The 13,868-nt window shown below is 46.5% G+C and overlaps 1 protein-coding gene across 7 annotated transcripts in view; it reads left to right on the forward strand.

Moving 5' to 3' along the window:
• The window catches only part of MYO9A (myosin IXA), a 177,066-nt gene that overhangs the window by 29,382 nt on the left and 133,816 nt on the right, over nt 1-13,868 (forward strand). For all 7 annotated transcript variants that reach the window (XM_069026172.1, XM_069026173.1, XM_069026174.1 and 4 more), the window contains exon 2: nt 2,118-3,039. In XM_069026172.1, coding sequence (XP_068882273.1) covers nt 2,197-3,039 — 843 coding nt within the window. In that variant the 5' untranslated portion in view covers nt 2,118-2,196. The remainder of the gene's footprint in view (nt 1-2,117; nt 3,040-13,868) is intronic.

Raw genomic sequence — 13,868 nt, forward strand, 5'->3', positions numbered from 1 at the left:
GTGCTTCGGAAAAGCCGGCTGCATGCACGAGGCGTGTTGGATGCCGAGCAGGGCCAGGCTCCTGGGCGTGGGAGACCACAACCAGTTAACTTCATTAGCGTTGCTTTGACCTCCAGTAACACTCTGAGCCATGTTTGGGGTTGTTACCAGTAAACCCCGTGACACCCCTGGGATTTACAAGGCTCGAATTAACACCCCTTTGCTTTCTGATCTTGGAAGCTTCTGGTCTTTGAGTGGTTTTGTGGGGGGGACTTGGCTCTTCTGCATCCCCAGAGCTGCTGAGGCTTTTAGCATCTCCATGGGGTTCACGCTTGGCTCGCGATCCTGCTGGATTCAAGTTGTTTGGATACAGAAGGCACAGATGTTTGTTGTTACACCAATTCCATGCAGAATGAACATCTCTAGAGATATTTGGGTGGGTGGGGTGGAGTGGCCTGATGCTTTATAGCCTACTTACTGAGTGTGCAGGAGGGAGGAGGCAAGGTCAGTTTGCTCAAGGTAACCAACTTAAAGTCGTGTTTGCACTTCTCATGTGAGTCAGCAATCTTGAATACGCTCTGATAACATCAATAAAAATAGCCGGCCCTCTTGGCCTGAGCTTTGAAGTAAAATCTGGGTGAGGAATTATTGAGCTTAAGTATGGTGGGGGATTTGTTCCCCATTTCTTGATGCAAAGCTGATGCTGGAGTTGCAGAGCTACACAAAGCAAGCTCAACCCAGCACTTCCCTGACATCATCCCTGTTGCGTCTGTGCCTGTAGTAAAGGCATAGGAAAGCAGCTGGAACACTTCCTGGTGTATAATGTATGTCCTGCTACCAAGCAATGCGCCGTGAATCCCTGCCAGATGTATTTCACTGGGACATATTAATTTCTGTGCTTTGAAGTGCGCGTGGCTGAGGATAATATCCTTAATGAAATATTGGAACGAGAAACAATACAGCGTAAAATAGCGCTGTTCATTTGAGGGCCTCAGAAATGAAACAATTCTCCAAATCCCAGCCTTGGAGTGGATGTGGAAGATGAGGGTGGCTGTACTTGGACTGAAGGTTCTGGATCTGGGAACGTGGGGGAGACTGCAAGGACAGGGTGACCAGTGAAATGCTCTCTCTGAATACTCTTTCCAGCATCAAATATCTGAAGTTCCCTAAACCTGTTGTGGGTTTTGACTTCGTGTTTTCTGACCCTTCTTGAGCATTTTGTTGATGCTGTGAGGGAACTGTCATAGTTGTGAGGTCTTGCTCCAGTGGGGCAGTGCTCAATGGAAAGCTCAACATTACACACCACCTTAGGATGTGCATCCTGTAGACTTTAATCTGTATAAAGTGTCACTGCCACCTGATGGCCCAGGTCCTGGTTCTGAGGGTCCCGCTTTTCTCCCTAGTTCCTTTCTGTCTTTGTATTGGAAAAACTGACATCTTCCAGGGCAGTTTGGAGTTTGTTAGAACTGGCAGAGAACCGGGGCCCTGTAACTCTGCATTTGCTTTAATTTGGGGCTGCTGGTGGTGCGTTATCTTCTTGTAATGGTGAAGTTTGAGAAATCAGCTGCATTTGATGTTTCAGTGCCAAAGATTTGTGTTTGTTTGGTTTTAAGCAGTACAAAAGAAATAAAAAGTGTGATGTATGAGGGAGTTGGTTGCAATAACTCATACCCAGTGTGAGATATGGACATCTCTGAAAAAGAGTGACTTGATAGGGTTAAAAGTGCTGCTGATTAAATCTTCATGGGTTCAAAATCTCCTGGGCAGGAAGGAAAGGAGTTTATCTACTCTTCACTGGCACAGGACCATAGAGAAATGTATCTGGGGCAAGAGCCAGGTGTGCAGGGAAAGGTGATGGTCATTTTGTTTTAGCAGCTAAAATTTGTGGGTGCTGAGTACCACGCACCCATGAGATTGATTTCGGAGATTGTCTGGTGTGTTGGTCACAAAATTTTCATTGAAAATTTGAGGGTCTTTCTGATACCTCAGATTGAGGGCAAAATTAGCAAAAGCTCGAGGTGCTGTGGGAGTTACATATGAGGAAGGGGAGCCTGTGTTGTGTGCGTAGTGTTATCTGCTACAGCTTTGGGGTATTTGGAGGATAACACCTAACCTGGTTTTATTTTGGTTTTTTTCAGCCTTGCTAACATGATGACCTGACAAGATACAACACGGTCCTGACTATGCAGTGCAGGGACTGATGGGAAAGGATCCAATATGAGTGTGAATGATGTTGGAGGCAGACGACGCTTTGAGGATAGCGAGTACACGCTGCACATCTACCCCGGGAGCATCGCAGAGGGGACAATCTACTGCCCCATCACCGCCAGGAAAACGTCCACGGCCGCCGAGGTGATCGATTCGCTCATCAACAAACTCCAGCTCGAGAAAACAAAATGTTACGTGTTGGCCGAAGTGAAGGAGTTTGGAGGGGAGGAATGGATCCTCAACCCCACGGACTGCCCGGTGCAGCGCATGATGCTGTGGCCGCGCATGGCGCTGGAGAACCGCATCAGCGGCGAGGATTATCGCTTCCTGCTGCGGGAGAAGAACCTGGATGGCTCCATCCACTACGGGAGCCTGCAGTCCTGGCTGCGGGTGACGGAGGAGCGGCGCAGGATGGTGGAGCGGGGCTTCCTCCCCCAGCCCCCGCAGAAGGACTACGATGACTTGTGCGGTCTGCCGGACCTGAACGAGAAAACGCTCCTGGAAAATCTCAGAAACCGCTTCAAGCAGGAAAAAATCTACACCTACGTGGGCAGCATCCTCATTGTTATTAATCCCTTCAAGTTCCTACCTATTTATAACCCCAAGTATGTCAAGATGTACGATAACCATCAGCTGGGGAAGCTGGAGCCCCACATTTACGCTGTGGCAGACGTGGCTTACCATGCTATGCTCCAGAGGAAGAAGAACCAGTGCATCGTGATTTCAGGAGAGAGCGGCTCGGGAAAGACACAGAGCACCAACTTTCTGATTCATCACCTCACCGCCCTCAGCCAGAAGGGATTTGCCAGCGGAGTAGAACAGATTATTCTTGGAGCTGGCCCAGTGCTTGAGGTAAGATGGAAGCGATAGTAGTGTGGAAATGTTTTAACGGTGAAAAAAAACCAAACCCGAGTAGTTGGGGTTTTATTATGACACTACTCTGGGGTTATCTGCTAAATACTGATAATAAAGTGACAACAGCATTGGCAATGAGAGAAGGTTGTGCTTCCACCTATAGAATCCTACCTGCTTCCAAAAAAAAAAGATAAAAATAAATGTACAGCAAATGGCTTGTTGCCAAATTTGTTAATGCTTTGTTTTCACTCAAGTGTTTCTTAATACTGGTTTATCTCGGTGGTTTCTCAGTGAGAAAATGGAAATGAGGATTATCAGTAGCCATTTTCTAGTACATTGAGAAGAGAATTCATTGCACACAGTGTATTGACAATTTTGTATTTATGGAGTTTCTGTGCACTCAGCTTCTTTGAGCTGGGGAAGAAATCAAAGGTAACTTTCATGGTCAAAATTGGGTTTTCTAACCATGACTGCTTGATTTGGCCACATTTTGCTTACTTTATGAGGACTCTTTCTGTGTATTAGAGATTAGATGAACTGGGCCATCAATTTTCAGGTATGAAACTCTGAAGATACTCTGGGATACCAGCTTCATTAATTTGTCTTGAGTTTGCTCCATAGTCTTTGAGATGGTTTTCCTTGGAATTGCCAGCTTTGCTGGTTAGAAATTTTTTGGTTAAAGCCCATCTGCACATGGGTGATATGTCAGCTTCAGCCATGCCATTGTCCTTGGAAGCCGTGATGCACTGAGGTGGTTTGGTGCTCCTCTCCTCTCCTCTCCTCTCCTCTCCTCTCCTCTCCTCTCCTCTCCTCTCCTCTCCTCTCCTCTCCTCTCCTCTCCTCTCCTCTCCTCTCCTCTCCTCTCCTCTCCTCTCCTCTCCTCTCCTCTCCTCTCCTCTCCTCTCCTCTCCTCTCCTCTCCTCTCCTCTCCTCTCCTCTCCTCTCCTCTCCTCTCCTCTCCTCTCCTCTCCTCTCCTCTCCTCTCCTCTCCTCTCCTCTCCTCTCCTCTCCTCTCCTCTCCTCTCCTCTCCTCTCCTCTCCTCTCCTCTCCTCTCCTCTCCTCTCCTCTCCTCTCCTCTCCTCTCCTCTCCTCTCCTCTCCTCTCCTCTCCTCTCCTCTCCTCTCCTCTCCTCTCCTCTCCTCTCCTCTCCTCTCCTCTCCTCTCCTCTCCTCTCCTCTCCTCTCCTCTCCTCTCCTCTCCTCTCCTCTCCTCTCCTCTCCTCTCCTCTCCTCTCCTCTCCTCTCCTCTCTCCTCCCCATATTCTTGGTGATCTGTTTCTATTTTGAAAGGGATGCTTTGGCAGCTGTAGACAAAGGTACCTACTCTTTGTGCCTCTATTCCATTAATGAGTCTGAGGACTTGGGTCAGCCTCAGCTACCAGCAGAAAACTGGGAATCAGAGGAAGGACTAGTGCTTGAACAAAGGATGAGCAAACAGCCTCATTTTGCAAGGCCAAAAGGTTTTTATTTGTGTTTCATATCAGGTGGAATGGGCTGAGCTCATTTAGTCTGGAGTTAGCCAATGATTACAGTACTTTGGGATGGGCTTTGCCCTGAGAAGCAGCAAAGCTGTGGGACAAACTGAAGGTAAAGAAATTAAAAGGTCTTTTTATTTGGGACAGTGTGCAGGAAGCTGTTAATTTTCATTAAAGCACATGGGCAGGTGGACTCCCTGTCCTGACACTCACCACTGTTTCTCCTGTTGTTATCCAAGAGATTATGGACCTGCTTCTTGCTGAGGCTGAGAAAACATCAGACCAGGCTCCCGTAGTCTGCAATTAATGGTGGTTACTGCGGTGACCCACGTTGGTGACCACATTAATTTCAGAAAACCAGTATGAAAACTATTGCATTCCACCTCCGATCCTGTTATTCCACCTGCAGTCCTGTTACTTATTTGAAACATCTCCATGCTGTTTAGTTTTTGGTATGTTGCTTAATGTGTCATGTTGGACCGAGGTCATTTTATAGTTTTCTTTAGCAGTGTCACAGGGAGCATTTCTGTCTAGGTTAGATTTGCAGAGGTGGAGAAGAGAGATCTCCATGAAAGGGAAGGTAGAAGGAAGTTTGAGGAATTGTTTTTTTCCATAGATTCTACTTTTCTCAGGAACAGGTTCTCTACTTGCTTGGCTCCTGAATGGAGAGAGGCAGCACAAGTGGTTTACTGGGAATCCTGACCTAGTGGTGGCCACTCACTTCTTCTGGGGACCATTGACAGAATGGTTTGGGTTGGGAGGGACCATCCCATTCCACCCCCTGCCATGGGCAGGGACACCTTCCTCTGTCCCAGGTTGCTCCAAGCCCCAATGTCCATCCTGGCCTGGAACACTTCCAGGGATCCAGGGGCAGCCACAGCTTCTCTGGGCACCCTGTGCCAGGGCCTCACCACCCTCACAGGGAACAATTCCTTCCTAATTTTCAGTCTTTTTTTCCTTTAAAAAGCACCTTTGTAGTTTCTCTCCTTGGTCCCCTTTCCACTAGATGAGGTTGCTCAAAGCCCCGGTGTCCTGGTGAGTTGTGTGCGTTGGGATGAGGTGAAGGGCAGAGATGCACTCCAGCCTTTTGTTTTCCTTTCGCAAGATCTGCAGCTGTTTTTGAGGGGAAAAAAGTCCTGAATCATATCTGTTATATTTTTTTTTGCTGTTGGAACAGAAGTTTGCATTCCTTCTCTCCAGCAGCTGGACGGCTGCTGTTGTGCTTTGTCTGCTTCCAGGCCTCTTGTAGAAAGTGGGGTAATCCAGAATTTCTTCTGCTCTGCCAGCACCGGTCCCAAATAGTCACAAATCAGGCAGCCTGAAAGATAAAGTGGCCATATTTCTGCTTTTCCTTCTCTTCCTAGAATTTCCCGAGAAAGGGATCTTCAGAGCAGAGCTTTGGGTTGCATTACCCTGCAAACTGTTTGCAGATTTGACCTTTTGGGTTGTGGTTGGAATAAACTGAATAAACTCTGGAAGTTTAGATGCCAAATTTTGGGGTTTTTTTTTCTTCTTTTCCTTTGTTCTTCTTCTCTCCTCCGGACACCTTCTGCAATCCCTTTGCTTTCCCTCTGCATATTTAAGATCAGATTGTGTTCAGCTCAGGTTTGTCTTTCAGAGGCAGTGGCACAGCTCTTTGTGCTGTGACTTCTGACTTAGGGAACAGAGCGACCAACAGTTCCCTTGGACCCGTTGATCTCTTTTTCTGCTTGAAAAGTGTCTCTGGCAGGACAAGTGCATGGAACCTCCTGTTCCTGGGAATGCCTTTGCTGTCATGCTCACATGGCAGGAGAGGAAGCGGAGCAAAATTAAGATTTTTTTTTTTTCCTGCAGCTTCTCTGTTTTCCTAATTTACCTTTCTTGAACAGCTTCAGGCTATTGTTTGGGATTTTTTTTTGTGGCATGAGATTCCTGAGTCTTGTCCAAATTGGACTTTTGGGGACGGCTGTCAAGACAAGCTGTTACTGCCCTCTAAACACAGTGACATCATCCACTAGTTGCACATAGTTTGAGACGTGTACTGAGACCAGGCGTGTCCTTTTAAAGTGTATTTGATGTAAATCCTATGGATTTTCTTTTTTCTCCACTGGGATTTAATAGGAAAATTTTGCTGTAGTGGTGCTCCTTGGAATGGTTGCAATATGCTTCTTTTGGTGATAAATGATATTTTTAAATATTTGCATATTCATATATTATTTGTCATAAATTATATTCCTTAAATACCATACTAATTTTTCCAATAACAAGATTCCAATTGTTTTAAAACCAGGTGATTTTCTTTATATTTTTCCTCTATTTCCCCCCATTTTCTTATAAAGCACATTTTTCCCTATAAGAATTTGCACTCTGGCTCTTTAATGTCAAGACTGAGCTTCTCAAAATCCATAATTTTGTGTAGTTAATTGAGGAAGAGTTCCACGTGCTGCAGTTCCATTCTGGTTCTGATTGACTCCATGCGATACCTGAGGTGAAAACTTCTGCTCAGCTTGGTGCTTCATCAGGAACCCAGAGTGCCACACCTCAACAAGACATTGAGGGGCTGGAGGGTGTCCAGGGAAGGGGCTGGAGCCCCAGGAGCGGCTGAGGGAGCTGGGAAAGGGGCTGAGCCTGGAGCAAAGGAGGCTCAGGGGGGCCCTTGTGGCTCTGCACAAGTCCCTGACAGGAGGGGGCAGCCGGGGGGGTCGGGCTCTGCTGCCAGGGAACAGGGACAGGAGGAGAGGGAACGGCCTCAGGCTGGGCCAGGGGAAGTTTAGGTTGGAAAAATTTCTTCACACTGGAAAAGATGTGTGTGCCCCATCCCTGACGGCGTTCAAGGTAGCTTGGAGAGGTTGCACAACCAGGTCTAGTGGAAGGTGTTCCTGCCCAGGGCAGGGGCTTGGATTAGACAACCTTTGAAGTTCCCTTCCGATCCAAGTCATGCCATGTTTGAATTCATGCTCTACCTGGAGAACTGTGCTTTATCCCTGCAGGGATATTTTATCCCTCATCTAGGGAACTTGTTGATGTGAACTTGGACGGTGTTTTAAAACCCTCTTTTCTCTTTAATTAGATTAGCTAGAAACATCCAGATGAACTTTATGTTGGAATCCCAGCTCGTTTTCATAGACTGTAACCCTTAGAGGTGGGATGTGGATGGGATCATCCCCCTGTGCTGGTGCAGCCTGTGAGCATCCTCCTCCGTCCTCCTGAACCATGCTTCAGCCTTCTGGGGAGCTCTGAGTGCAAGTTAATTTATTACATCTTGCTAATTTCTTTTTCAGTTCTCCATAAAACTGCAAAAGTAGGAAATTCCTCCCTGGCTCAGGTATGCCCAAAGGCCCTCAGACAGGTACTGGATGAGCCTTGGTCTAAAGGAGTCTGCACCAGATGATTTTATCATCGGTCCCTTTCTCAGCATCTCGTTCGTCACAGGAGTACAGCCATGGCAGCTACACACAGCAGATGTGGTGTCTGAGCAGCTGTTTATTTGCCTTTTCAAACATCCCAGTGGGGATCTCTCAGTTGCTTTAAAAAAAATAAAAGCCAAGAGCTGTGTTCCTGGGAGAGGCCTCGGAGGACAGGCGGTGGCCAAGGGGAGCTGCTGCTGCCCTTCACAGCTGATGTACATCTGCAGCATCTCTGCCAGAAAAAAAAAAAAGGAATTGATTGCTTGAATTGCTTTGGAAAGAAATGCAGAGAGCTTTCTGTAGAGATTTGCATTCCCAGTGGTGGTGGTTTGCACAGGAACCTTAGGAACAGCAGCTGGAGTTGCTTTTTGGTTTCTGGAGCAATATTGCACAATGCGTGTGTTTTGCTTGTGTGGGGAAGTCAGGGTTGCCACCTGAAGGTCTGGGAAGCTGAAAGCCTTTATTTTTTCTTGTTTCTTTAATCCTGATGATGGGGTTGTTAGAGGAAAACGCAGGCAGCATCTAGAAGATGTTGAAGGTTATTTTCCAGGACTGTGTGCTAATGCCCAGCGTCCTCCCAGCTGAATTCAGCCCTGGCAGCAGCAGCTGGAGCTGTGGCCCTGCGAGGTGTGAGCAGAACGACTCCACACTGCCAGAATTGCAGGGGATGCTGCTGAATGTTTCCAGAGCCAAACAAAGAGCCATTGAGTCGAGTTAAAAAAATCAATTAACTGGAATGATCAGGCGTGTCCTGGACTTCCAGTAGGTTCGGGCAGTGTTGGACAACACGGAGGGGCCAAAGCTCCCTGTGCACACAGCCTCCACTGCTTCCCCTGCATGTGCCAGACCTGGAGTTATCCCAGGTAGGACCCAGCTCCACTGGCAGATCCCACCCTCTTCACTCCTATACTGTGGAGCCAGGATAAGGGGATACTCCATTCCTATAGGAATTAGGGTGCCGTTATTTGCCTGTGAGAAACGACATTTGCAAACAGGCCATATTCATATTTTTACCTGGAACAGTGCTAATGGGATGTAAACTTTGACTATATTCCCCTTTTTTCCCCTATTCCTGCTGGAAACAGTATTAATGGGGGATAAAATTTAAGTATATTTACGTTTTTACCCCCTGCTTGGAACAGTATTATTGGGAGGCAACCAAATTCCATTAAAATAGACTTTACAAAAGAAATAGATTCTCTGATCACAATGTTCAGTTTCCAGTACACTGATTTTTGAGTAATTGGGTTGTATTTTGTGGCTCTAGAAGTTTTATATTTAAAAAAAATAGATTTATATGAAGGGGAGAGGGAAGATTTATTCTTCTGCTCATTACTCACTTTTGATCATTTTTAAGCTGTGATATGTGCAATTGCCACTGCTCTGCCATCTCAGTTTGGTGTAGGTGTGAACGCAGCAGCCAGGGTTTTTTCCCTTTGCATTCTTGCCTCCCTAGTGCCTGGAAAGGTTAGAGAGGGAGCAGCACACAGAGATTATCCAGCTGATGCCTAATGTGGGAAGAATTTGTGCAGGCCTGACACAAAGGACTCCCACAGCAAGGCTCAGGCACCAACTGCTTTTCACCAGCGCTTGCAAAATGCTGGGATTCTTCAGCTGGGGAGGTTTTACAATTTCAGGCTCTGTATCAAATAGCGTCTTGTTCATCCCTTTTTCTGACGCTGAATTATTCAATATTTTCACTGTAGAGTCTTCCTGCCATATCCAGATGGGCTGTATCAGTGCCTGGGTCTAATATTGTTATTATTTTTCATTACTTGCTATCTTCAGCAAATATTTCATTACTCCAAAGTCCAGATTATTGCATTTGAATGACAAAAATTGATGTTTCTGCCCTGAGAGGAGAGCGGAGAGATGGATTTGTTATTAAAGCAGGTTTACGTGAAGCTGCTTTTCCTCCATCCTTAAGAATTACGAGCTATTTTGTTTCCAGGAGGGAAATGCCAAATAAACCCTGCCCTTGCTGGGTGGAGTGCTCACCTTGCAAGATGTCCTGACTTTATGGACCCCCAGATAGCCAGACTTTATGGACCCCTAAGTACCAGGATCTCTGGCTATCCAGATTGTATAAATATTTATGTATCTATACAATATAACCCCGAGTCTGACCCTGGCAGGGACCACGTGTTCATGCAAACCCAGATGATGCTCAGCATTATATGGTATTAGAGAACAATTTACTTTCTTAATACCCTTTTTAAAATACCTTTCTCTGTCTTATTCCACCAGTGTGTCTGTTATTTGGGTTTGTATTCAGCTTTTTTGGTAAAACTTGAATATCAAGGTGCACATTTAACAAAACGTGAAGGAAGGGCCCATTTTCTGACACCTTATTTTCCCCTTTTTCTCTCTATTTATCAAATGCTGTAACTATAATGTAGCACTTTGACAAACAATGTTTTCAATGGAAGATGGTGTTGCTACTGTTCAGTAAGGCTTCCATGAAGACTTAATAACCAAGACAAGGACTTTTTATCCCTAATGTGCATAGTTAGTACAGCACCGTGTTTTTCTAGTCACGGAGTGAGAAGTTAATGCCTTAGTAGGGATTTTGTTTCTTTCCCCCCTCCTCCCTTCTCCCAATCAAAATACAGATTTTTTTGGTTTTCAGGAGCATTTACTGAGACCCTTTTGACTTTTCTCGTGGCTGGGGAGCCTGTATTGGATTCAACACGCTGGGCTGGGTGCTGGGTGGGTGCCAGGTGGGTGCTGTGCTGCAGCCCTTGGTGGGGAACACAAGAACCTGGGAACAAGGAGCCTTTGTAGGACAGGGACTACACCCAGCTCCGGAGGTAGCTGTTGGCAAATTTGGGCTTTTTAACAGTTTCTGCCATCCCCGTGGCTTTTCCAGGCCTGGAATGTGAGTGCTGTCCCCTGAACACCTTTGGAAGAGCATTTGGGTTTGCCACCCCAGGAGCAAATCCCTCTCCTGACTGCTCTATGAGGAGGTGTCCTACTGAGCTCAGAAATTGTATCCCAAGGGAGCAGATACAATTTTCTGACTCTGTCCTCCCTGTCTTCAAGGGAGAGAGGTCCCCCCTTCTTATTTATAGGGCAGGAATTGCTATTTGTAACAAGAAATTGTTATTGTCACTTATTTTATAAAGTGGAGATACAGAGAAAGTGTTGTTAGTTATGGGAGGGACCACAGTGGTCACCTGGTGCCACCTCCCTGCTCAGGCAGGGCCATCCCAGAGCACAAGGCACAGGATTGTGTCCAGACAGCTCTGGAATATCTCCAGTGAGGGAGACTCCACACCCTCTCTGGACAATCTGTTCCAGTGCTTGATCACTACACAGTGAAAAAGTTCTTTCTCATGTCCAGGTGGAACTTGCTGGGCTCAGGCCCTGCCCGTGGCTCTGGTGCCACTGCTGGGCCCCGGAGCAGAGCCCGGGCCCTGCCCTGAGCCCTCCCTGCAGCCAGGGACACCCAGGGACACCCAGGGACACCCAGGGACACCCAGGGCTCAGGGCCCCTCTCAGCTGGGGCTCCTCTCGAGGCTGAGCAGCCCCGGCTCCCTCAGCCTGTCCTGGGCACGGGGATGCTCCAGGCCCTTCCTCATCTCCGCAGCCTCTGCTGGACCTGCTCCACTCTCCACAACTCCCTGACAGGAGGGTGGAGCTGGGTGGGTGTTGGGCTATACTCCCAGGAAACAAGGGACAGGACAAGAGGACACTGCCTTAAGCTGCCTCAGGGGAGGTTCAGGTTGGACATCAGGAAGAATTTCTTCACAGAAGGGGTGATTAGGCACTGGAATGGGCTGCCCAGGAAGGGGGTGGAGTCCCCAACCCTGAAGGTGTTTAAGGAATGACGGGACATGGCACTCTGTGCTCTGGTCTGGTTGACAAGGTGGTGATCGGTCACAGGTTGGATTTGATGATCTCAGAGGTCTTTTCCAACCTCAATGATTCCATGATTCTGTGATAGCTACAGCTCTGCAGCGATGCAATGTGTACATCTGCTTTCCCCATATGATTCCTGTGGGAATAGAGAAGTCAATGCATTCACTGAGGAGTGCGACGATGGTCATCGTTTAGGGTCACGTCACTGAAAATGCCTCAACCCAGGAATTGCTGGGATGGGCCTTGTTGTCCACCGCTTCTACAGCATGTGGATTGTGTTTCGTTGTTTCAACATCTGATGGATATGAAGAAATTTAGCCAAGTGCCTCCTGATTTGCCCCAATGGCTTTGCCAAATCCAAGAGGAATCAGTTAAAAGAAGTAAGGCACTTCAGGGAGGCAGAGGCAAGGAGCTGCTCCAATTCATTTGGTGTTTAAGGTTAAATATTACGTAGAGGTTAAGTTAAAGCTCAGCGGAGGGCGGTGGAACGATCCTCTCCCAACCCCACGTTGCACAAGTCTCGCAGGAGCTCATGGCAGCAATTCAGGGTAGGCAAATAAATTCATTGTTTGCCGTGTTTGCGGAAGGGATCTGCCTTAACGGCAGCAGCAGATTGCAGCTCCCTTCTATTCCCTTAATTGAGATGGATGAGGGATAAACGTCGTGCCAGACAGTTGAGCCTTTTGCTTTGTCACCGTGATTGGGGATTTAGACTTCTCCAGGCAGAGGCTGCGATAGGGAAGATGAAAGGACAAGCAGAATCTGAAGAGTTTAAAACAGTGGAGACCTTTTGCAGATCATTTATTGTAACATATAAGGTATAAGAGATCCATGTTGCATCAGCGAGTTAACAAAGCTTTCTCTCCCTGGGTGGTTGGTGTCCCACCAGAGCTCCCTGCTCCCGTGCAGCCTTGTGCTGAAGGGAAGCCCCTCCTGTTTTGTAGTGAAGGGCCTTGGAGAGCGAGGTCTTCCTCCTGTCCCACAAGGATCTCTGTGCTGCAAGAGATGAAGGCTTCACCTCAGCCCAGCCCTGCGAGGACACGAGGCAGAGCAGGATGAGACTTGCCTGCTAGACCCACCTCTTGCAGGCAACTGTAGCTCAGGGGTCTCCTAAATTGGCACAGTCTTCCTCTGATAAGTCTGACTGGGTGTTTTTGGGGTCAGCTTGACTACCTACAGCCATAAGGAAAGCCTGAATGGAGGAAACGATGTTACAATATTAATTAAGAGTCAAAATAATTAAAAATTTAGCACAGCACAAGATGAATCAGGATTGTTGGCTGTTATGAAATACATTATTTATAGTTTTAGAACATATATATGTATATATATTTAAAAAAAAAGAAAAGTTGAGCAATTTCTGCCCATAATGTAATTTAAAAAGTCTAAATTTTTTTTTGCCAGTGTTGTCCAGATCCACACTATTCTCATTTGAAAGGAGGAGATAAGAACAAAAGAACGTGATTCCTGTGCAGTGACTTTGGGGTAGAGACCAAAGATTTACTGATTGTCCCAAAACAGGCAGATTTACTTAAGGTTTTTGATTGGGAGAAAAATCTTGGCCAAGGATCTCTGTGAAGGATACCAAAGGAGAATGAAAGCCTCTGGGTAAAAATGCTCACATCCAACACAAGGATGAAATGTTTATACTTAATTTGCTTTATCATCGAGGAAATCAAAATATTTTTTTGAGAAACAACAGGTTGGGGAGCAAAGTTTTGGTGTAGTGGGATGGGTGGGAGCCGTCTCCTAAATATTTGTTGCTTGAGTGCTTTCCAAAGCAGAGCAGATCCAGATTTCAGCAAAGCATCTGATGTGCTTGGAGAAGAAATAGAAAAGAAATAAATGAAGAATCAAAAGAAAAAGAGACAAAGCAGATTTTATAACACAAAATCCTTTTTTGAAGAATTAGTGCTTTCTCAGGATTCCAAATATTCTCCATACAGGCTGATTAGGTGTAAGGAGTAGTCCTGAGTCTCTCCTGTGGGAGATTGTGGGGTTCAGTTGAGAGTTTTCTTCTTATATCTACAAATTGAATTATCCTTTAGTTAAGGCGATTCGCAAAATAGTCCTGAAGAGCAGAACATACAATATTTTTTTGTTG

The sequence above is a fragment of the Aphelocoma coerulescens genome, chromosome 10 (genome assembly GCF_041296385.1).
Source record: "Aphelocoma coerulescens isolate FSJ_1873_10779 chromosome 10, UR_Acoe_1.0, whole genome shotgun sequence".
Taxonomy (NCBI): Eukaryota; Metazoa; Chordata; class Aves; order Passeriformes; family Corvidae; genus Aphelocoma; species Aphelocoma coerulescens.